Source organism: Lygodium microphyllum, chromosome 2, assembly GCF_053477565.2.
Source record: "Lygodium microphyllum isolate KBCC chromosome 2, Lygodium_microphyllum_v1.1.10, whole genome shotgun sequence".
Classification (NCBI taxonomy): Eukaryota; Viridiplantae; Streptophyta; class Polypodiopsida; order Schizaeales; family Lygodiaceae; genus Lygodium; species Lygodium microphyllum.
The window spans coordinates 52,626,187-52,652,739 of NC_141136.1; the positions used below are offsets into that span (position 1 = coordinate 52,626,187).

Consider the following 26,553-nt stretch of genomic DNA (forward strand, 5'->3'; position numbering starts at 1 on the left):
TTTGCCTTTGCCCCTTTACATGGCCAACATTGACCAATGCACATCCTTGTTAATAAGCATAGTTCCTTCTTTCAATGCCACTTTATTTTGAAGATATCTTCTTGTCCCATGCATCCCCCCCCCCCCCATGGGGACCACAATGAAAAAATGAATATAAAAAAGTTAGGTTTAGTTGAGATTAGAGTAAAGAAGCCATCAAAGGCATCACCAAATACCCAAATCATATTGGTTGAGGAAGAGTACCCCCCCCCCCCCCACCTCCGCAACAAGACAGAGAAAAGAAAATCTATCTTGAGAACCCTTCCAACGTAAATTGGTTGAGATCAAGAAACTAGTATTTCCACCATTGAGGAAGTAAGGATTCTGACCTTATGTCCCTTACAAAGCATTGTATCCACCTATGTGAGACCCTCCAAACAACCACAAGTTGTTCAAATGAGCCAATCCAATTTCACTCACATAGCCTTGTGGTTGAGGATGCAGTGTATTGAATGCTAGCAGGCTGAGCTTATTCACTTTCTTGGATATACTATTCTTCAACTACTTTTTGGAGTAAATAATCACCATGCAATGAAGTGCCAATCATTCCAATTTTCAACACTCCAAATAAACTCTAAAGAGCCCCATAAGACAATTCTAAGGCATTGGGCATCCTAAAAATATCTCAAAACGATATTATGATGGGTCACTTTAAGTTTGAAGCAACTAGCCAATCATTCATAAACCAAACTTAAGTGTGACATAAACATTATAGTAATGCACTAGATCTTGTTAAGTTACATCAAATTGCATATTTACACTTTCAAGTAGTTTAAGTGTCTTCACCACACCACTTAAATGCAAATTTGTCATCAATCATGTCCATTTAATGTGTTTTTCTTTATCTTTATATGATTACATCATGGTTTTTACAATCTATAAGCAACACATGCCAAACTTGAACGATGACTTACAGTTTAAATATCCAACTCTTTTGCTTAATCGAGCATCACAAAATATAGAAATTGGTAAGGAGTCGCAAAACACACTTTGACAACCAACTTCATCCATTAGCTTCAAGGTTATGCACTCATACTTTGGTTCACAAATCATAATTAAGAGATGCACAAGCCATACATCCCACATCACAATTATAAGACAAATCAAACACGCATATTGCATGGAGTTAACATACATTTGACCCATGGAATTGTACTTTATTTACAATCATAATTACCAATAAGACATCACAATAATTACCAATTGACCCATTGAATAGTACTTTATTCACGATCGTAGTAATTAAATTGGTAAGATATGCCAATAAGACATTTGCTTCATATTTTGGATAGTTTCATCAAGACTTAAGAAGGTTCATCAATAAGATTAGTCTTCACCCAAACCTCTTCCACATCTTGGATAGCTTCAACAAGACTTAAGATTCATTCAACAAGAAAACAATGTAAACACAAAGTTTAATTTTTTATTACATATGTATTTTACATTAGTGTAAATTTAAAAGCTTTTCGTATGTTTCCTAATGACATCCTAATTAGATCAAACAACATTTTCCGCTCATCCCTATGAACATCCTTGTTGATCTAGTGCATCTTACTAGTCCACCAAATCACTTTTTAACTGTATATATGTTCATCATTGAGCTAGTACTAAAAAGTTTAAGAGCATATCACTTGGAGAAGACAATCCATACCATTAAATTTTCACATTTGTTGTATTATTGAGCTTTCAGTAGGATGACAAGTGTCATTGAAGAGGCTAAAATGTGACAACCCAAGAGTCCTAAAGCACACTAGGGATCGCTGAACAGGTAATTTGCAAAGCTCACACTTCCAGTTGTTTATAATCTACATTCGAGGGAATTGGTCCCAGCCTTGACCCTTGATTAAAATGAGGTAAAGCTTAAAGATACGTTTTCATTCATTATCTCTTGCAAGAGAGAATTAGAGAACAGAAACCCAGAACTTACACAATAGCCATCCAAGTGCAAATTGCCTATTTTTAAACTTGAGCATATGTTTGTATTAGCTTGAACATATCTTTTGATAACCCACGTAATAGCCTATGAATTCCAATACACACTGACTCTAATATTTGACCAAATTTCAAAATGGATAATATTGTGGCTTTGATAAATGAAATTCAAATCACAAAGCACTGAGCTTTTAGGCTGGTCCAAGAACAATAGGGAGAAAGAAGAGTTCCTACACCAAAAAATTTAACAATCTATTATGTTTTTGCTTGAGCAGTGCCATTTCAAGTTCAGTCATTATCCACAAATGGGATGGCACCAAGATTTTGGTCCCCACACACAGACCCTGCATCAGAAGGGGTGAAAGGAGAACCACCCCTAACCTAACACCCACTATTCAAACCAGAAAATGAGACTGCCAACGAAGATGGCTTAAAACAAGACACTTTGGTCTTCTTAGCTGATAATGGGATTAAACTCTGCAATCCAGCAACAGCTTACTCGAAATTTCAACCGTGTACAAATGCATATTAACCTTACACATCTTAAAAATGCTAAAAATTTACTCTCAAGCCAATCATATGGCTTAAGCTCAAAGATTCACGATAGCTCTACACTACTGTTTGTCTTCCTTAGGAATTTCCTTCTCTACTGACGGTGGTACAATCTCTTTAGGCTTGACCTTTTCCGCCCTGCAGATGGCAAGAAAGCAGTACTACTAAGCCAATGTGAGGGAAAAAAAACAGAAAAACGTTTCTTTTATTAAGAAATCTATTCATTTTTTCCATGAAAAATATGTTCTTTCTAATGCTGATCCCCATTAATAAAATCTGCGGCACGCTAGAACCTGTCAATGACAGCAAAAACTCCTACAGCAATACAATACACGTTCAACTAGTAACACTTCAAGCAAGCCCTCTTTGGCCTGCACACAAGGAGTAAATTTGTATGCTTTAGATGAGCTTAATGTGGTCTGTATAAGCAACATGATCACATGCGTGCAGAGAAAACAGGATCATTGAATAGTCACATGAGAAGAAATACCAACTAATCAAGCAGGCTAAACAATAATCAGAGCCTTACAATGAACTGGTTACTGGTTGATCTTCGCTGATTGATAAACCGTGACCCAGTATGACCTGAGTCTATGTCTACATCTCAACTAGGATCTTGTGGTGGTCCCATGTATGACTAGAAACATATGAGCATGCCTACTCCAACATGAACTATACAATCATCCCTATGATCCCTGAGCATCCTTGTAACTTGTTTATGCCATATGGGCAGCAGGCTAATTTATAAATTCTGTGTAGTCATCTCCAGCCTGTGAGCCTAATCACTAAGTCAATAACCTATAGGGCATAGAAGCAGATCTTCCCATGTAGGACATTATTGGATTGACCACTCTGGGCCTCCCTACGTTAGCATGTGTTATATGCCTATACATATTGACACTAGTCTCATTGTTATTTAGTCATTTTGGGCGCCCCCCCTCTTGGGCAAGTTCCCTCTCTCATCAAAGCCCTTGTCCTTGCTTACATTTTGTCTCAAGGTACATTCATTACTGCCATCATTCCTTGGAACTTTCCCATCATACACCTTCAGCACATGCAGATTCTCACCATGACACAGGATTGCTATTTCTTCAAGATCCCTAAATCCATATGAAATCACTTTCCCCACGCCTATTCTTAAACAATTTGGAAGCATAAATTCCAAGAACCATTCATGATCCAAGATGGTACCTACTGATACTTCAATATTCCAGTTCATGGGCGGTGACATACCCCCACTTATACTATGGTTGTCCTTAACTGGGCAGAAACTTAAGCTTCTTCATATGCCTGCAATAATTATGGACAGTCCTTGAGATAGTCCTCATCCATCCCACATCAGCAATGAAAAAGTAAGCTTAACCAAGGTTTCTAAAAATCTGTTTTTGATTGAAGAACTTTCTCCAACTCATCAATGCACTTCTCAATCATCTTCAAGATCCAATGAGATGTCTGGCACGGGGTTGGCTAGACATAGAAGGACCCAACCAATTGCATGTACCTGTTGACATTTGTTAGCTCCAAATCATCATCAAGTGTAAGCTTGGTGTTTTGATCTATAGTGCGAGTAGAAACAAGGGTACAATCCATCATGCCATTGGTAGAAAGGATCTCTATACAAAACTTCTGTTGGGAAAGGAAATCTGCATGCTCATCTTGTTAATCTCCATGCCAAGGGAATATTGAATCTGACCTAATATCAAGTCATCTCAAAGGTAGCACAAAGCTGATGTGTCACATCAGCCATCTTGGTGCATGGAAACTTGGCACATCACATCAGTCACCTTGGCGCACAAAACCATCAGCGACTTATTAAAGATTCCTACTTCCATAGGGTTCACATAGAAAATGATGAAAGAAAAAGAGAATTAGCTGAAAATTATAGAGTTCACATACAATTGGGTATGCATGAATCCTTGTGACGAAAGAGTCAAACCTATAGTAACAAGCTCAAAAGCCCTTCTTCAAGTAGGGTGAACATTGTTGCAATACGCAAGGGACTACTGGCCATAGATAGTGCTACAGCTCCAAATATCCTCACCAAACTCTAGCAAAGGCTCACAACTAGCAAATGGACACATAGAAAGACAAGTAACGGCATGTCTGCTAATACCCCCTCTCATATCTTGCATGTGGCTGAAGGCCAAAGAAGGGAAGAGAATGCAAGTCCAAAGACAAATAGCTCACGAAAGAGGAAACTCAAACACCATGAACAACTCCAAAGAAAGCTCTAAGGGTTTGCAATGGGTTCAAGGGTAGCACAAGATCCAATGAAAGACCAATTGATGTCAATATTGATGTTGTCTATCAAAGAAAATATCTTGTCAAGTAGTATGAACCCCTTCCCAAATAAAAACCCTGAGAAGTAAGTGGCCTGCATTGAGCTAGAAATTTATTAGCCTTCATTGAATAGCCCCAAAACTCAATTTAATTAATGAGTTTAACCTTTTCTTTAAAACAGACACAATCCTAGAGAGTTTCAATGTCCCACATGCAAACCCTAATTTGGAAGGCCCCAAACTTTCTATAAATAGACCAGCTGCCCTCCCACTCAATCAATCTTGTTTTTGCAAATTGCATACATTGAAGCTTCGCTGTCCACACCCTGTTCAAGGAGGATATCTCAGCCCATAGTAACATGGAATGGGTTTTGGGGCCAAGATGGGAACAGGGATGGGGGCAAGAATTGCTATCCCCTGTCACCATGAGAGGAGCTGTCCAAAACTGCTATCCATCCACTAGCGCCTCTCTCTCAAACTTCCTATGCAGATTCCATCAGTATCAGCCATCATGTATTGCTGTCCAGCTTGGGCAACTGCTGTCGCACCATTTTTCTGTTGACATCAGCTGCCACATGGCAACTTCTGCTGTTTTTCACCAGCTGGCTGCTGCCTTGCCCTTAACGACTCCACAAACTGCTGCATTTTGATGCTGGCTGCACCGATGACTGCCACATCATCATTGTACCTGCATTTTGCTGTTCAGACTGTCGTAAGCCTGCCACATCATCACCAGCTCTTGCATTTGCTGATTTTCTCTTTGTTTGCTGTCACTGATCCAACTACCCACAACTGCGTTTGCTGCTACCAGACACCTATTGGAGGCTACCTTGCTGCATCTCGGGATCCATCAAGAGTACAGCACACTCTCTAGCTCATACCCTCTACCAAGGTCTTCGAGACACTAGAATTCCAAGATCAGTATTCTTCATTGCATAGTGTGTTACTACATGAGCATTGTATTCTATTCAGATTCATTCAACTTCTTATTCATTGTGTTCATTGTCTTTGAATTACCCTAAGCCTAATTGTGTTCTTTTGTCACTTTGTACTGTTGTGATTGTGTCTGAGTTTCTATGTTAAGGTACAAATTTGTTACAAGCATGCGTCCACAAGCATATGTCGATCTTCTCCCTATTTACTTCAATGCTTTTCCTGAATTCATTTTCTTTTGTGCAGGCCATGTGCCTAGCTGAACTCGTTTCATACAAACTCAAAATAGGATCATATAGATACTCAAATCAAAGCAAACCAACCTCATCGACATGCGTTGGGCAGAAGTCCAAAAATCCTCCAATAATAGTTATAAACGCTACTTTTTTGTAAATACATCAAATTTTTTATATTGTTTGGCTTGGATGACTTATACCTCACAAGATAAGTCCTTGTATACCCAAATATCTCATTAAGTCATTAAAACTTAACATTGGATACTCAGACTATCACAAAGACTAGTTTTGTTTCTAGAAAAACCCAAATAATTATTTTACATACAATCACCTCCAAGATCAAAAACCCAAATAATCATTTTACATAAGTCTTCAGCATCATAGCATCAACCTGGATCATAAACCTACATACTTGTCTCCCTTATAAGCATGCATTCAAACCATTTTCCTCCTCCCAAATTGTATGGCATCATAAGTTTGTGTAGCCCACATAGCATACATTCATCTGGATCCTGATGCATGAAATCCAAACCCTCTTAGAGCGAATGGTAGAGGTAACCCATCAAACATAACATAGCTTGCAAATCCCCCTAAATCATAAGATAACTATGAGTATTCCAACATCCCTTTTACAATCTACTCAAGCTCTTGCAGCCCATACCACATATTCATATTTATTCCATCAGCACGTACATAAAAGCATACTTTCCCTCAGTTTATCATCCATGTTTGTATACCTTGCAACATATGTAGAAATGCACATGAAGTGACTTCACCCCCTCTAGCTTTGCAACCATCATTATGCATCCAAGGATAGACCAACTACATAGCATAGAGCTCTATGCATATTGATATGATGATAACACCTTGCGGAGCACCTTCTTTGGCTTGCACAGATTGAATAACATCTGCAACCTTCACAACTACATCCTCAATCTCGACATCATATCTTCTACATCTCATTCAAAACATCATCTGTATTCTCCATCAAACTATTATCTTACATACCCTCAAACAATCTGTCTATATCATTGGATAACTCTTCCATATCATTAGCATCTTTAAAAGCACTTTGCATCCATGTACCATTAGGAATCTTAGCTCGAATATATGTAGAAACCACATCTACATCATGCAAGTCACATGCATCTTTAGCATCTAGAACAGCATCTCAAAAAGGAAGTGGAAAATCCCCAAGGTTATCCTACATAATCTTTCTTGCATCCTATTGTAAAGTATTCTTGCAACCCAATTCTAGATCATCATCTTGCTTTCTTCTCTTTTCTTCAACAATGACATATGTGTTTTATATCTTTGCCAAATATGCACAAACTCAATAAAAATCCACATGTGAATCCCATCCAATCTTTTCCCTAGTATTCCTCCTTGCATTATTCAACTCTATCTTAGGGATCTTTCCCTTACCGGTAATTTGAAATGTAGGAATCCAAATTTTAGCTTTTCTACCTCAATTAGCAATACTGTTTGGAACAACTTCTATCAAGAGACCATAGGTTGCAACATCCATTGATGCATAAGCATTCTCCACAAATAACTCATCTAGAATTTTTTGCATAACTTACTTCTCGAAATTTGAGCAAGGGGCCCTGTTTCACTCGCATTAATCTTACCTTCCTTCCAAAAAATCAAATTCTTGTAAACCTAACTCTAGTTAGTTGGTGGAAGGCTGGTTAGGTCAACCCTTGACCTAAACATAAGTTGTACTTTCACTCTATCTTTCATTCTAGCAAGTACACTCTACTCTTTTTGCTTCAGTTCACTCTCTTGCTGTCATTGTCTCTCCTCTCTCTCTCTCCATAGCTGGCTACCATTTTCCAACATTTGGTATCAGAGCAACTCGTAAGTGCGGATTCCGTTCAGCCACCGTCAGCCGATGCCATCCCGCCCAAGGTCCTACTGCTGCCAGCTTGGTTCTCAGCTCGAGGAAGAGTTTTCAGCTGCTGCGAGGTGCTGCTGAAGTGGAGGAGGAGCTGTAGGTGAGCTGTCTCTTGTTTACTCCAGATCTGTCCATCTACTCCAGATCTCTCCATCTGCTCCAGATCTGTCCAATTCAGCCATCAGCTCCAAATCTGTCCATTTGCTCCAGATCTGTCCAGCTCAGTCATCTGCTCCAGATTTGCTATTTTCAGCCTGCGTGCAATCCAATGCGCAGTCCCACACACAGCCCTGCACGCAACCCGAGGAGCTGCTGTTTTGGAAGAGCTGCTGCTGTTTTCAGCTCTACCCGCCATTTTCTCAGCTCTACCCGCCATTTTCTCAGTCCTGCCCGCCAATTTCTGAAATCCCTAAAAAGTGCAGAGACCCTAATTTTCAAATTTGGGGTTTTCTCGAATTTTTTGGAATTTCCAATCTATTTCAGCCATCTCTTCTCGAATCTCAGCTCGTGCTACCCAAAAATTTGGGGCTTCTGCTAATTTTTGCTCCCGGAGTTCAAATTGACAACCAATTCAAAGAAATTTCTCAATTTCTTGGACATTCCCACCAAAAATTTGGGGCTTTTGCCTGATTGGAGGCCCTTTGCAAAATTGTTACCAAACTCATAAACATTGCGCAATTTCTGTTGGAGCGCGCGGGTAGCAGAAGCGTGAAGATTTGCAGCAGAGGAAGTGAACAGGTGAGTGAGAGTGAGAGTGAGAGTAAGAGTGACGAAAAGATTTGGGTGTACCAACAATGTGTTGGTACACAAAGAATAAAATGTATTTATACTTAGGGCCCGTAAGGGTGCATTCACATGTACAACATAACAATACACGTGTAAAATACACGGAGGTGAATAAAGGACCTTTACATCCCAACAACCTCCCACTTAAAGGTCCTGTGTTTTGATCTTGGTCAATGTGATTAGACCATCCTCCAGAATCTGTCTGATAAAGTGATATCACACATCAATATGCTTTGTGCGTGAATGATACATGGCATTTTTAGCCAAATACACAGCACTCTGGCTATCACATCCCAACACTGGAGTACTCATAGACATGCCGAGATCCTCTGCGAGTCTGCTCAACCATATAGCTTCCTTAGAAGCTTCAGTAGCTGATATGTATTCAGCTTCAGTAGTACTCAGTGCTACGATGTTCTGCAACCTGGAGCACCAAGAGACGGCCCCTCCAACAACTGTAAAGACATACCCGCTAGTGGACCTGCGAGTGTCTAAGTCACCTGCCATGTCTGCATCACAATAACCCTGCAAATTAAGTGTACCCTGCCCATAGCAAATACACTTTCTTTGTGTACCCTTCAGGTATCTAAGAATACTCTTGACAGCCTCCCAATGTGGTTTGCCAGAATTTGACATAAACCTGCTGACAACTCCCACTGCATGAGCAATGTCTGGACAAGTAGCCACCATAGCATACATAAGAGAGCCACAAGCTTATGCATAAGGGACTCCCTTCATAGCATTGGCTTCCATGTCATCTTTTGGGCTGTTGGCTTTACTAAGCTTAAGGTATGGAGGTAAGGGTACTCCGAGAGGCTTAGCTTCAGCCATGTTAAATCTGTCCAGTACCTTTTCAATGTACTTTTCTTGAGATAAGAACAACAATTTCTGTGTTCTATCCCTATGAATCCTCATGCCCAATATATGCTCTGCATTCCCCAAATCTTTCATGGAAAAAGCTGATTTCAGCTGATCTTTGAGAGCATCCAAGCTAGTCTTTCTCTTCCCAGCTAGCAACATATCATCCACATACAAAACAAGTATGATAGGGCTGCCATCTGTATCCTTTTTCATATACAAACAATGATCTGCATGGCTACGCGTAAACCCATGAGAGAGCATAAAAGTGTCAAACTTTTTGTACCACTGCCGTGGTGCTTGTTTCAGCCCATATAAGCTGCGTTTTAGTTTACACACCAACTGCTCTTTTCCAGGAACTACAAAACCCTCCGGTTGTTTCATGTAGATCTCCTCATCAATGTCACCATACAGAAAAGCTGTTTTCACATCCATTTGGTACAGCTCTAAATCCAATACAGCAATGAGAGCAAAAAGCACACGTAGTGTGGTCATCTCCACGACAGGTGAGAAGACCTCCTGGAAGTCAATCCCTTCCTTCTATGCATACCCTTTGGCAACCAATCTTGCCTTGTACTTGGGTTTCCCATCAACTGTCTTTACTTTGTAAACCCATTTGTTTGGAAGAGGCTTTCTTCCTTTGGGCAAAGACACAAGATCCCAAGTATCATTAGCATACAGAGATTTAATCTCTTCCTGCATAGCTAGCTCCCACTTATTGCTGAATTTGCATGACTTAGCCTCTTTATATGTTAGAGGCTCACCCTCATCAGTAAGCATCACATAATGCAAAGAGGGGTCATACCTATGTGGCTGCCTTCTTAGGCGTGTAGACCTGCGTACCCAATGATCCACATTCTCAGGAATCGGATCTACATCTGGAGGCATGTTATTTTCAGCATTTATTGGCTGCTGTAAGCCATTTTCAGCATGCTGTTCATGCTGTACAGCACCTTCATTTTCATTTCCAGCACCTGCATTTTCATAATCAGCAAGTCTATCTTGCTGTCCATGACCTCCCTGTGCTTCTATTTGCTGTCCGTCATCATCTGGCTCAAAGATAACCGGCTGATCATCAGTTTCAGCCTGTGGTACAGCACCATGAGGCTCATCATTTGAAGTAATAGGTGGCTGCAAATTCTGAAATTTGATCTTTTTCATGTCTTCATCAGAGGCTAAAGTACTTTTCAGCAACTTTGCCTCATTAAACACAACATTACGGCTGTGAACAATTTTCTTGGACTGAGGTAGCCACACTCTATAGCCAAATTCACCCTCATCACCATAGCCCATGAAAATGCCTTTGGTGGATTTCGGGTCAAGTTTATTCCTCAGCTCATTTCTAACATGCACAAAAGCATCACAGCCAAATATTCGTAAATGGTCATATGAGGCCGATTTGCCAAACCAAACCTCCTCAGGAATGCCATTATTTAGAGACCTGTTTGGAGAGCGGTTGTAAATGTGAACCGCGGTTTTAAGTGCCTCTCCCCAAAATTCATGAGGGAGATCAACAGTGGACAGCATGCACCGCACTCTCTCACATAGAGTCCTATTGTATCTTTCAGCCACACCATTTGAAGAAGGGCTGTAAGGGGCTGTAAGCTCCCTCTTGATCCCATGCAAGTCACAAAAGGACTTAAGTTCATTAGACGTGAACTCACCCCCATTATCAATTCTCAAGCATTTCAACTTTCTACCTGTCTGAGTGGTCACGAATGCATGAAAAGTTTGAAAAACAGCAAACACTTCACTTTTCTTTTTCAACAAATAAACCCAAATCTTCCTGGAACAATCATCAATAAAAGAGGCAAAGTATGCAGCACCACCCAACGATTTCAAAGGCATGCTACATACATCAGAATGCACCAAGTCCAATACATTTGACTTACGGGAGACACCAGAGTAAAAGGAATTTTTCATTTGCTTTCCAAACTGACAGTCATTACAAAAATCAAGTTTAGAGCCTTTTCCATCAACCCTCTTCAAAGAGGTAAGAACATCAAGACCTTTCTGGCTCATATGGCCTAATCTCTTATGCCATAACTCCAAATGACAGCCAATTTCAGCAACTGCAAGAAACTTGCCATTCAAAGCTTTACAGTGCAGACAATACAGAGTGCCCTTCTTGGTTCCTTTAGCAATCAGCATGGAACCCCTTTTTAATTTCCACAAACCACCACCAAACAGTGTGGTGTAACCATGTAAGTCAAGCTGTCCAACAAATAGTAAACTCTTCTTGATGCCAGGCACATATCTGACATCTTTCAACACAAGGTCTTGCCCATTATCCAAAGACAAGTGTATGGTGCCAATCCCATCAATGCTGCAAACATGATTATTTCCAAGGTAAACCTTGCCATAACAACCTGCATCAAAAGTAGCAAAACACTCCAAGCATGGAGTCACATGGAAAGAGGCACCTGAGTCTACAATCCAAGTCTGAGTGACACAATCATCAACTGACAAAAGTGCATCAATCACATCAGCCTTGGTGATCTGCATATCCTGCATGTGACATACAAGGGCATCATAATCCACTGCACATAATACATCAGCCTCTGCATCTGAGAGCTCCTCTATGACAACACTAGAGGCCACATTGGCCTTTTCCTTGCCTTTACCTGCCTCAGATGCATCTGTCTTTTCCTCTTTCTTCTTTTTGTCTCCTGCATTCTAATTTCTCTCTTGTTCCTTCTTGTAATACCTGGAATCAGGCTTCTTGTGGCCCTTCCGACCACACTGATAGCATGTAACATCACTCTTTTCTTTTCCTTTGCTCTTGCTCCTGCTTCTCTGTCCAGCATTTGCATTTTTCTTTTCAGTCCTGCCTCTAACATTATAAGCTGAGTTGCTGCCTTCTCCACTAGACTTACGTCTAATTTCTTCATTTAAGATCGAACCCCTCACACCATCATATGTGAGATTGGGGTTATTGCTGAGAGAAACAACCAAAGTCTCCCAAGAGTCAGGCAATGTCATGATCAAAAAGATCGCCCTCAACTTATCATCAAAATCCAAACTTGCATCCTTGAGCTGATTTAAAATGCCAATAAATGCACTCAAGTACTCAACTGCAGGCTTGGACTCATCCAGCCGCATATTCACCAACTTGCGCATTAAATGCACCTGATTAACAGGTGTGGTGATCTCATAGGTAGTCTTCAACTTCTCCCATATTGCATGACCAGTGTCTAAACCCTTAATGTCTGTCAAAATATCATCAGTGACACCCATCTTTATATAAGCCACAGCCCTTTTATTGACTTTGGCCCAATCCGCCTCAGACATTTATGCGGGTTTATCCATTTGCAAAGCATCCTCACAATCCTTTAGGAACAGTATGCCTTGCATACGATCTTTTCAAAGATCAAAGCCCTGACCATCAAATCGCTTGATTTCCATCAAACTTTTAATGTCAGAACTGGAAGAAGTTGCAGCCATTTTTCACAAGTACAAGTGTAAAAGCACTGAACTGCAAGAGAACAAGCTAAATCAGCAAATACACTGCTGTTCTTGCATAACCAGCAATAATCCTCTGCTGTTTTGACATAAGCCAGCCACTGCACAGGCAAATAATGCAGAAATTTATCAAATTCTGCACAAAATCCCAAATTTCCGGGTCCAAATGTGCGCAAATGTCAGCCAAACTAACTCAGCTGAGCAAAATTACATCAATACATGAAAAGCCCCAATTTTCCTTGGTCCAATGCCAAGAAATTTTACTCGGATGAGAAAAATTCCAACAAATTTTGAAAAATCCCCAAATTAATTGAGGTCAATGCGCACAATGTCTGCAATTTCTGACACAGATGTCACTGTCAAGCATAAACAGCATCAAATCTGGGAAAAGCCCCAAATTTCCAGGTTCAAATTTGACCAAATCTGAGAACTGTACTTGCGCGCGCGAACTCCCGTCAGTGGCAAAGGGTTGCTTGCAGTAAACCTTAGAAAAATTTTAAAAATTTCTGGAAGGAAAACTGTGTCGAACTGCAGCCGTTGACCTGCGCTGCCCGTCAGATGCCATGCAGCCTTGCATGAGCTGTCGCCTGATCAAAAAACGTGACGAAACTGCATCGCGTGACTGTGCAGCCTGCGCCTGATGCCACGCAGCCTGTCGCAGCAGTTTTGTGGCCAGCATTGACCTGTGCAGCCTGCGCCTGGCTGCTCGTGACCTGTTTGACTGCCGCCTGATCAAAAAACGACCTATCCCTGCCTGCCAGGTCAAAAACGACCTGTCGCCTACCTGCCAGGTCAAAAACGACCTGTCGCCTGTTTATCAGGCTGTCGCTTGCACAAAACGTGACCTGCAACACTGTCGCCTGACTATCCAGCACATACACGTGCCTGGAAACAGTGACAACCTGACTTGTATGAGTGACGACTTACTGATTTCTCGCGAGCGAAGAGCTGGTGGTCTCACACGAACTTCGAGGAGCACGAGCACCTTAACCTCAGCTCTGATACCAATTGTTGGAACGCGCGGGTAGCGGAAGCGTGAAGATTTGCAGCAGAGGAAGTGAACAGGTGAGTGAGAGTGAGAGTAAGAGTGACGAACAGATTTGGGTTTACCAACAATGTGTTGGTACACAAAGAATAAAATGTATTTATACTTAGGGCCCGTAAGGGTGCATTCACATGTACAACATAACAATACACGTGTAAAATACACGGAGGTGAATAAAAGACCTTTACATCCCAACAATTTCTTTCACATTGGCTCAAGAAAATTTGGGGCTTTTTAGATTTTTGGATCCGGCATGCATCACAAGGCAGATTTCAGCTGCTATTCACTTTTGACACACATCCTGAGGCGATATTTCTACAAAAATTCCAACTGTAAGGTACAAATTTCTTCAATTTCTTTGAAATTTTAGAAAGAAATTTGGGGCTTTTGCCTGACACGCACTCTCAGATAAGCAACAAGCAATACAGCAACATTTAATTGCTGTTACACTCAAATTGGGCAAAGAATTTTGGAAAAATTCAGTAAATTTTGGTAAGAATCAGCATTAAGTTGCTGTATTTTGTACTTTTGTGGGCACACATTTCGAGGCTGGTGTGGTACAACAGTATACTGCTGTAATTTACTGGTTGAGTGCTGATTTGGGTAGCATTGTGCACACTTTGGTATTTGTGTGACAGTTTGGTACTTGTTTCTTAATCCCGTGGGTGTTGTTGGTACTCTGAGGAGTATACTCTATACTTCAGCAATGAAGTATTTGGCTGCAGATATTTGTCTATCATTGACAACATGGCGCGTCAGGGGAATAATGATCAGAGCAACATCCTTGGTGTCCTCACTCAAGAGGACAAACTTGATGGCTCAAACTACCCACTGTGGAGTTTTATGGTCTGTAACCTTCTTGTGGCGAAGGACTTGTGGGACTACGTTACAAGTGATTTGCAACGACCAGGAGGTCTTGCACCTCAGACACCTCAGCGTAACACTCGAGGACAAGTTGTTGGTGCTACTGGTAGTGGTATTGGTGCTACTACTGCTACTGCCCCTCCTCTCCCTCCTACTGAGGATCAAAGGAAATGGAACTCAAAAGATGCACAGGCACTTTCTTTGATTGCCTTGTCAATGAAAAGGGTAATTATTCCGCACATTTGGTCTTATAAGACCTCAAAATCAGTATGGGATGTACTTGAGCATATGTTTGCAGCACGCAATGAGACCAGGATATCCTATCTCCGCAGAGAGTTGGCCAATGTGACCATGGATGAAGGTGATAGCATGACAGAGCACCTTACTCACATACAGGATTTGTGTGAGCAGCTACTCAATGTTGATGAGGTCATTCAGGATGCTGAATTGGTAAACATCACACTGAACTCTCTTCCAAAGTCATATCTTGGTCTCCACACCTCTTTGATGTGGATGGGGGAGGTAACAGCCCCTTACATTTGCGGAGTTGGAAGGCCTCTTGCTGCAAGAGGAACAAACTCGGAAGAATGTGGCATTGCGTTCAAGTGATATGGCTATGTTTTCCAAGTTAATGTAAAAAATCAGCAAAAGGGTGATGCTAGCCAGTCATCAAATAAGGTTGTCCAAAACACAGAAAAGACAAAAAGAATGGGAAATGCCATTATTGCAAGAAGCCCAGTCACTATATCGATGAATGCAAAAAGAGATTGGCCAAAGACAAGAAAAAGAACTCCGGTTTGGCTGTCCAAGAAACATCAGCTAGCAAATCTATTGATGATGATACTTCAGCCAACTTTGTAGAGGATAACTATGCATTTCTCACATGCAATTATGATTTTTCAATGGCTGATTCAATATTTAATGCTGCTGAAACGCAGAAAACATGGTATTTTGACAGTGGGGCGTCAAAGCACATCACTTCCAGAAAGTGTTTATTTACCTCTTTGCATTCAAACCCTGCTGGGAAGCCTGTTACATGTGCGAACAGTAGCAGTTATGATGTATGTGGCATTGGGACAATCACTATTACTGCTGCAGATGGTTGTGATTTCATGCTTCTAGATGTCTTGTTTGTACCTGGCATTACAACGAACTTATTGTCTATCTCTGCTTTAAATAAGCATGGCTTTCAAGTCATCTTTGAGGATGAAAAATGCATTGTTAGAGACAAAGAGATGGATTATGCACTTAGGCTATCCAGCACCCTGTATAAGGGTCTATTTTTGTTGGATATATATGACAAACAGTCTCATGATGCTTTAGCAGTCACTACTCTTTCGCCCGCTATGCAAAATGCGGAGCTATGGCATGCCCGCTATGGACACATGAGCTTTCGAAGTTTGATGACCCTTCAGAGGTGTCAAATGGTAGATGCATTGCCTCCAGTGGAGACTCCACCTCCTCATGCATGTGAGGGATGTATTCTAGGCAAGATGCATAGGTTTGCCTTCAAAAAGGATGGTGCACTACATGTTGTCTGAAAAATGCAGCTTATTCACTCTGATGTTTGTGGTCCCATTAGGACACATGCACTTGGAAGTAATCAGTACTTTGTTAAATTTATTGATGACTACTCTCGGTATACATGGGTGTATGGGCTAAAGGCAAAATCCGATGTGTTCATGCATTTCAAACATCTTGTTGCAAAGCTTGAAGTTGAAACTAACTTAAAAGTGCAGACACTTCGCACAAATAAAGGGGGGGAGTACATGTCTCCTGCTTTTGAGACATATTTGCTTGATCATGGCATTACACATCAAGCCACTGTTAGAATGACTCCTCAACAAAATGATATTGCAAAAAGGAAGAATCGGACTCTTATGGAGATGACTCGTTGTATGCTAAAAAGCAAGGTGCTACCTCATAAATTTTGGCTAGAAGGCCTTCAGTGTGCAAATCATGTGTTGAATCGTGCACCCACTAAGGCACTGAAGACGATCACACCGTTATGCTGCATTTTTACATGATCAATTTCAAATGCCATTTGAATGCTCCAAAGAAGGACAACAAAGGCAAGAAGAAGAAATCTTTTACACCTTCGAGACAACAAGATGCACCTAAGATAATGCCAAACCCTTCATTTGAAGCTCTCAAAGATGTTAATGAAATAAAACAGTTGGTACCTATGGGGCAATGAATGTAAATGCAAGGCCATCACGGAAGTGCCAATCAAATGGATTTTGGATAGCCGGGCATGCATGTTATGATGAGGCAGCTAGGATATTTTGGTGGAAGCATGATTTTTCATGCTATGTGGACGAGGACCGCGTACGGGAATGTATGGCACAAATCCCTATGGTATGCAGCAATCAATACATGGCATGCAAGGCCTAATGTATTTGGGTATGGCTGGAAATATGCAAAACCCTATGTATGGCAACATTGGCTTAATGCCTGAGGCACAAAGTAGCATGTTTGGTATTGCATCTGCACCCTCAAATGCTTATGGGGCTCAAGGAATGAATGTTGGTTATGCAAAAGCTCCGTTTTGCGTTGGTTTTGATATAAATTCAGCAAATGCACCCTTTTTGCACCAGTCAGTGTATGACAACTTGACACCCCAAGGGGCAACAAAAGACTATGATGAGGGTGGAAAAGCAATGAAGTTTGAGTCCTTCAGTGGTGTACAAGATAGGCTGAAAGCTTTGACTTTCATTTAGCAGTTTGATGCAGCCTATTCAGGGGGGGAACTTCACTGAGTTTTCGAAGATTTGAAAGGCAACCACTTTCTTGAAAGAGAATGTGTATGAGATCCGCAGCTTCTTGGGTTTATGTTCTTACTACAAGAAGAATGTACACGGGTTTGTTGAAATTGCATCTCCATTGCATGCCATGCAAAAAAAGGATGTGTCATTTAGATGAACAGCAATGGAAATTTCAGCATTTGAAAGGTTGAAGAAAAAGATGACTTCAAATCCTGTACTTGTGTTGCCTGATCTAAGAAAGTCATTCATAGTTCAATGTGATGCATGTGGTAACAGCATTGGTGTTGTTCTTATGCAGGACGGCTGAGTTGTGGCTTGTGAGCCGAATTCTCCATGGTGCAGAAAAGAATTTGCAGGTCTATGAGAAAGAGCTCTTGGCTGTAATTCATGCACTGTCTATGTGGAAACGTTATTTATTGGGGGCTGATTTTACAGTGCAGACAGATCATCAAACTTTGAAGTACTTTCTGACGCAAACAAAGTTGTTAGAGAAGCATATGAGATGGACAAATTCTCTCTCTGTGTTTCATTTTTAGATTGTACATATTGATGGTAAAAAGAATGTTGTGGCTGATGCACTGTCACGTAAGCCAAGCCACAAATTTCAGTCATCAGCATGGTTTATCACACTAAGTTGGATGCCATGAAAGAGCAATATGTTGCTGATTTGGACTTTACCAATGTTTATGACCAGCTTTGCAATGGCCAAAGGCATGAACACTTTGTGCTAAGAGATGGATTTCTGATGATGTATGGACGACTATGTGTCACAAAGCAGTTAAGGCCTAGAGTTATCACTAAAAGTCATGCTCCTCTGTATGTAGGACACAGAGGTATTGATGCCATGGTCAAGGTAGTGGAGCATTTCTTTTATTGGCTAACTTTGAGGCATGATGTAGAACAGTTTGTTAAGACATGCATCATATGCCAGAAGGTAAAGTATGATAGGCAAAAGATACCAGATTTGTTGCAACCCTTGCCTATTCCAGATAGACCCTATCAAAGCATTGCAATGGACTTTATTTTTTAGCTTCCTAAGACACCTACAGGAAATGATGGGATATGGACTATCATTTGCAGGTTTAGCAAACAAGCCCATTTCATTCCGGTGAGGAAGAAAATAAAGGCTGATCATATGACAGGATTATTTTTGCAACACATCTTTAAGTATCATGGTATGCCAGAGTCCATCATTAGTGATCGAGACCCCCGAATGACCAATTTATTTTGGAAGAGGTTAATTGAGAATATAGGTACCACGTTGAAATTCTCATCATCCTTCCATCTGTAGACAGATGGTCAGTGGAAGCAAATTCCACAGTGTTAGATCTTTTGGGGTGCTATGTTTCAGACCACAAGACATAATGGGAGCAATATTTGCCCTTAGCTGAGTTTGCTTACAACAATACAGTGCATAGTTCTACGGGCAAAGCTCCATTTGAGGTGGTTAAGGGTGGCAAGAAGGTACCACCTATTCTGCAAACTAAGGATAAGATCTTTGAAACTGATCGTTATGTGAAAAACTTGGATGTAGCCTATACAAAGATAAAATATGCACTTCAGAGATCGCAAGAAAAGCGAAAGAGGACAGCTGATCACCATAGACGTGCTTTGCAGTTTGCAGAGGGTGATTATGTATTGCTGCATTTTAAAAATGCAAGGTTGAAAAAGACGAAAGGAAGAGAAAGATTGTATCCGAAGTTGAGTATAAGATACTATTGGCCCTTCCAAGTATTGGAGAAGATCAACGATGTGGCATATCGGCTGAAATTACCTCCACATTGGCGGATACACAATGCCTTTCGTGTCAGTTTATTGAGGAAAAAGACATTCCTTACCCTTTGTTTTCTTTGAATTGGCTTTTTCAAAGCATAACAAGACCCAATCACCCTCTACAAATCCCAAAGCTTTGCAGTGACTATTAGCTACCTTCTTTTGCTTTTCTCAAGTCTTTTGGAGATTTATATTTACTTTAGCATAAGCTTCATCCATACTTTTGACATACTTGACGGCATCAAGGATCTTATCCTTTGTGTACAAAATGGGTGGGACTTTCTTACCCCTTCTACAATCTCAACCAGTTTCTTGCCATTGAAACTATGCATTGTGTTGTTATAAGCAGATTCCACAAGAGGTGAAAGTTGTTTCCATTTGGTTTTATGCTCAAATACATAGCATTTCAAAATATCTAAGACAATAGCATCTACCTCTTCAAACTGCCCATTTATATATGGATGAAAAGAAGATGAGAACTTTAAGGTCGTACACATATTCTCAAAAATGCCACTCCAAAAGAAACTCGTTATGTGAGAATCCCTATCACTCACAATTATCGCATTATTTGATGATCTGTCTATACAACAAAATCAGCCCATATCAAATAGTGTTTCAACTTTCCATGTAGAAAGAGCATGAATTACAGCAAGTAACTCTTTCTCATAAACGAGAAAATTTTCTTAGCACCTTGTAAAATTTTACTCTCATATGACACGACATGGCCTTCCTGCCTTAAAACTACATCAATGTTGTTCCCACATATGTCACACTAAATAATGAAAGCTTTTCAAAAATCTAGCAAAATCAACATTGGATCTAAAGTAAGCTTTTCTTTCAACTTATTGAATGTTGCAACTTCCTTACCAACCCATGTGAATAGAACTCCCTTCTTTTGCAATGCATGAAGGGGTGAAACAATTTCAGCAATGTGACATATGAATCTTCTATTGTACGAACCCAACCCCAGAACGCTACATACATCATGCAAGGTTCTCAAATAAGACCAACTTCGTATGGTTTCTACTTTTGCAAGATCCATCCTAACACCATCTTTTGAGACAATATAGCCTAAGAAGTGAATCTCTTACATGAAGAATTCACTCTTTTTTGCATTAGTAACCAGCTTGTGTTTTTTTAGTTCCTCAAACAAAGTAGTCAAATGCATCTGATGTCCTACCACATTCTAAGTAGATTATGATGTCATCAAAGAATGTGCCAATGAAAGACCTATAGGGTCAAAAAATTCAAAACATCACATGATTAAATGTCACACATGCATTTAGAAGCCCAAATTGCATGACCAAGAACTCATATTACCCAAAAGTCGTCCTAAAAGTTGTCTTGTGCACATCTATTTGTCTGATGCGCATCAATGATACCCACTTTTAAGGTCTATCCTTCCAAAGATTGCACTTCCCTCTAACTAATCAAAGGATATCATTGATCCCTAGTATAGGGTGTTAGTAGATATGTCAACTCATGTGTGAATCTAAGCTACACAGGCTTGGACACATTGTTTAGGCATTTTTTATTGTGTCATTTTATGGTCATATTGGGCATTTATTGCTGGCCGACCTGACATATTTTATGGCATTATTCATGCCTATTTATTTTGGGCTCCTCCTCCTCCTCACTTGGTCAATTCACCACCTAGAGGTCCCGTGGAGAGAGGAGCCGGTACCAATGCCCACGCAGCCAATGACTCATTATTGTATGCAACAGTCTCGTGTCTAATATACGGATTCCATTTCCCAAGCATACATCTGAGTTCTTATTTGTATTGTGTTCTTTCTTTCCCTTTCTCTCTTATCTTGTGTTTCAGCAGTTTATTAGAGCTTATGTTTACACTTCCATTGCTGCTCCACTTCTAACATGATATCAAATTTCAGGATTTGTGCTCCTGCTGTGTTTTCTTGCTGATTTCAGGACTGTTTTGACCCTTGCTGATCAAGTGATTGCTGCTACATGCAGGCAACCTGTTTTACCTACACTTTCTGCAATTTTGCCATCACTTGCTATCTACAGTCCCTTTGCAGCCTGTGTTTTCAGTTTTCAGGCTGTTGCGACAGTTTTCCAACCTATTTGTGGCAATACTCGGCCTGCATTTTGGTGTTCCTGCCTCCTTCCTAGTTGGGCGACTATACCTTCAGGCTGTTTTTGGTGTTTTTGGCAGTTTTTGACTGATTTTTTGACTTTTTGCAGCAGTTTTTGTATTCTTTCGGTCAAATTTTGGATTATACTATATGTGAACTCTTGTTTTTTGCAATCTGTGCTCGTGTTTTGGCTATGTTCCCTCTCCAAATATCTTCTCTTCTCTACTTCTCTTCTAAATCCTCTACAGATGGCTCCTCCATACACATCCACTCACATGGACCTGATTATTACATGTGGAGTGTGGTGATGAAGGCATGGTTTATCCAGAAGCGGTGCTTACATGGGATTCGGATGATGCCATGCTTATTCGGCCTTACTTCGGTGTATTTCCAAAGAAGTCCTACATGTGGTCACCTCCTACAGGACAGCTTCAGACGTATGGTTGAAGTTGCAATTGATGTACAAGGCTCCTTCCACCATGAGGGCCGTTACTCTCTATGGCCAGCTCCAGCAACTCAAGTTTGAAACCAAAGATACGATCCAATCATTCCTACTTCGAGGTACCCAAATTCAGAACCAGCTTCGCACTATGCAGTCTGCCCTATCAGAGGCACATCTTGTTGGTACGATACTCTACAAGCTTCCACAGGAGTTTGATGGAGTGGCGAATGCTTTACATACACAGACATCTACGACTCCTATCAGTTTTCTTCATATGTCCTCGATGTTGCTTGAGCATGAGGCGACTTTGCGACTACAAGGGCGGCTTCCGTCACATTATGGAGGTTCAGGTGAGGCTCTTGCAGCTTTAGAGAGGGGTTCGAAGATGAAGTAGTTGAAGGCCCAGTGTTAGCACTATGGCAAGAAGAGCCACTTGCGAAAGGACTACCAAGAGTTAGCGGCTTCTAGGAAGAAAAAGAAGCAGAAGACAAAGTGAGCTGTGGACTCCTCTGACGAGTCCTCATCTGTCTCAGATTCCAACTCAGATCCTCCGGCCAAGGCGAAGTCCAAGGCACAGAAGGGATTCTCTTCTTCGGATCGTGGGAAGGGCTTGGTAGCCCCTTCCTCAGTTGCTTTCTAGTGGTGGTGGTGTGAGGTCATCCCTCACGACTTTCCAGTGCCAGAGAGGGAGTGTGAGAGGGTGGTGAGATGGGATAGCCATGCCTCATCTATATTTCTATACAGATACACAGGATCCAGAGAGGGATATCCCTGACGCATCAACCGAAGTCTAGCAGGTACAAATCTTGGAGCTAGGATTGCCATCAAGGTTCATGATGGGCTTGTTCTTTGACAGAGAGTGGGTGGCTTTTATCTGGAGCTCACATGAGGGGACACTTTGGAGGTTTGGCCAAAGAAGGGAAATCCATGGTCATTTATGCGTTGCGGCATTGGTGACAGGATGGCCATGTGTGCTACATCAGCGGCATTGTTGACAGACATTGAGAGCTGCTATGATATTCTCTATCTTCAAAAGCTGGTACAATCGACATCGACATCAGGTTCTCTTCGAGGCACCTTGGTGGTGGCTTGATCACCCACTGCTTGGGTATCCATGGTTCTACTTGGTGGTTCTATGTTGTATGGTTTATGATTCATTCTCATTGTACCATTATATTGTATCAAATCACGCATGATCTGAGAGAGGGTATTAGCAGATATGTCAGCTCATGTGTGAATTAGGCTATTTAGGCATTTTTTATTGTGTCATTTTATGGTCATATTGGGCATTTATTGCTGGCCGACCTGACATATATTATGGCATTATTCATGTATATTTATTTTGGGCTCCTCCTCCTCACTTGGTCAATTCACCACCTAGAGGTCCCGTGGAGAGAGGAGCCGGTGCCAATGCCCACGCAACCAGTGACTCATTGTTGTATGCGACAGTCTCGTGTCTGATATATGGATTCCATTTCCCAACCATACATCTGAGTTCTCATTTGTACTGTGTTCTTCTTTCCCTTTCTCTCTTGTCTTGTGTTTCAACAGTTAGAGCTTATGTTTACGCTTCCATTGCTGCTCCAGTTCTAACATAAGGGATCTATTTTTTATGATGTTTTTGTTTAAGGCGCAATAATCAATATATATTTGCCATGAACCATCTTTTTTTGCACAAGGAGTACAAGTGAGCAAAAGGGTGATTAGCTTACCAACCAATCTAAAAGGACCCAAGCAACTTCACTAGCTTATCACATCCTTGCATTGTTGGCAAAAACATGCAGTTAGTGTTGCGGCATGGAGAAGCCATTCAGGTGAGATGCAAAGAGAATAAATGACAAGAAAAAGTAGGAGAGAGAGAGAGAGGCACTTTCAATAAACAACGCAACATCAAGAGTTCAACAGTTCGAGCAAACAACTCAAAAGCGTTAAGATAGGAACTTATGTGAAGAAAGTGTAGTGACAAAAGCACGATAGCTGGCACATGTGATCCTTTCTCTAAATGTGTCTGGATCAAGCTGAAAATGCAGACTTGATGGACATCAAATCTACGAGGGGAAAAAACTGCAAAAAACAACAAAACGTCTACTACAAAACAGTTGTACAAGCGAAATGCAAGCTGTGCAATAAAAAGTGCAGGCTGAGAATCAAAACATAGGATCCAATAGCAAAAACACAAGCCAAAACAGGCTGCCTAGAGATTGAAAACTACCACCCAACAATCACAATCGTCACCTAAGCTGCCTAGATCATGACAGCAACAAATGAAAGTTTTTGGAGTAGTCTACATATGATCAGATCTAAAAATAGCGATCAAGCACAGCAACCAGTACCAGTACCAAGAGACACAAGCTCTGATAATATGTCTAAAAAGTGTGGAGCAACAGAAGCAAAGAGATGCTGCTGATATATTTGTTGTAAACACAATAAACAAAAAAGAATAGCAAGAATGCAAAAGAACTCAAACAGAATAGACTCTTAAGGAAATGGAATTCATATACCAAGGCTCAAGAATAGTGCAATGGTATGGGCTGATAGCCAATAGAGTGCAGTAGTTTCCCTCTCTCCCATGGAACTAATGTGGTTGTATCTGATGAATCAATGAGAAGGGAGCAGCATATAAATAGGTAGAAATAAATATATCCAATAATGTAGTCAATCAATATTTAATGTGGTTGCAAATACCAGTTGACCACATTTGGTGCACAAGACTCAAAATCGAAATGCGCTCTCCCTAGGGGTTGACACCCATGATAAACATTCCGGCACCCAAGATATGTACATTGCTAGCACAACCAACCTAGAACAGCTCCACTCTAACTAAAACAACCATTGACCAGCTCCAAAAACAACTTTTTCTTGCTTTGAACAGCTCCATCCAGCATAGAAACCGTGATGACTAGCCCAAGACAGATCCATGGATCCACCTAACCAAAACCAATACAAAATGTAAAGGAAGATCCACAAAAAGCAACTATAGATGATTATCTTCCCATGGCAACCACAACCTGCCTAGATAAAGGATAAATTGAAACAATAGAGTTCAATGGAGACAACAAAGCAAACCACAAACACTAACAATGGATGAACTTGGAAACTGGGAGAATGAATGAATGATGGACAAAAGTCTAATGATAATACACCCTCAAGCCTCCATGTCTCTAGAAGCCGGGCTAAGGAGAGCCAAGCAGTCAATGACACTTGAGGTTCAAGACAACTGCACTATCACAATTGATTAAGGGTTGCAATCTTGTGAAAAGCGAACAAGACACAATCCTGTGAAAAGTGGGATGTCGAAGAAGACACCACATAGATGTGGGCACAGTGAAGGGGGCAAAATGTAGTCCTTCAAATCAGCAAGTTGTCAATGATCATTTTGCACAGTAAAACACGAGTTCTGCTTGCTGAAAATGCAAACTCCACAATGAGTCAATGAAGATGATGAAGGCATCACAATTGGCAATCGACCTAGCAATGAAAACATAGGCAGCGACCAAATGCACTTCAGAGATAGATTTTTCATCAAGATTGTACTCTTATATATGCTAAATAGGGACCAAACATGGGATGCACTTGGCCAAGTTTAGTTTCTTTTCATAGGCCAATTTGGCCTCTCTCAATTTTCCATGGTGCATGGGACATGGCCTGTTCTATATTGATTTGTCTCATAGGCCACTACTCTCTCTCTCTCTCTCTCTCTCTCTCTCTCTCTCTCTCTCTCTCTCTCTCTCTCTCTCTCTCTCTCTCTCTCTCTCTCTCTCTCTCTCTCTCTCTCTCTCTCTCTATCTATCTATCTATCTATCTATCTATCTAAGTGGCTACCCCAGTGGAAGCCACTTATGTTATCAACCCACTACTCTCTCTCTCTCTCTCTCTCTCTCTCTCTCTCTCTCTCTCTCTCTCTCTCTCTATCTCTCTCTCTCTATCTATCTATCTATCTAAGTGGCTACCCTAGTGGAAGCCACTTATGTTATCGACCCACTAACCTAGCTTCAAATCTCTCCACCCACACACAAGTTACATGGTGTTGAGATGAGGATTGCTTGCGCATGATAATACCAATAGAGAGTCCCTATTGATAGGAGAAGCATGGACTGGCTATAAATGAGGTACTTGGAATTCCATGTCGACAATCAACAGTGCAGGTCCTTTAGATGCATCCTTACTAGTTCATAGGAGATAACTGCTTCCTCCTTGTGCACGAGAAAACCCTAACTCGTATGCAATGGAATTTAAAGCTAGTTTGTTTGTTCTCAACAGACAACTGTCCACTGATCAGATACTTGCCCGCAGAAAAGGTATTAGCATATTGATCAATTCAAAAAATAGTGCAGCATGACAGAGACTTACTCGGCAGCTGAGGCAGCTTCCTTCTCGAGCCAGTTTCGAATGTGGCGCACGTTCCTGCCGAATATAGCCGACGATTGCCGAAGGTCGCTCCTTATCAGCAGCCACACTGCACCCACCCCTACCACAGTCAGGAAGAAGTTGCTCAGCGCCATTGATGGTGTCCGGGGTTCTCCCTTATAATCATGAACCTTATGGCCGCAAACCTTTTATGATCGTGATTCGAGAACCTTGACTAGCACGGGGA

General features: G+C 41.1%; 1 protein-coding gene across 1 annotated transcript; it reads right to left on the minus strand.

Annotated features, from left to right (window-relative positions):
* Positions 1 to 2,202: 2,202 nt before the first annotated feature.
* Positions 2,203 to 26,553, minus strand: LOC148039735 (uncharacterized). The gene is made up of 2 exons (XM_087665447.1): positions 26,310 to 26,553; positions 2,203 to 2,661 (listed from the first exon to the last, which is right to left on the minus strand). The coding sequence occupies exons 1-2, from the start codon at positions 26,459 to 26,461 to the stop codon at positions 2,586 to 2,588; spliced, it is 228 nt and encodes a 75-aa protein (XP_087521573.1). The 5' UTR covers positions 26,462 to 26,553; the 3' UTR covers positions 2,203 to 2,585.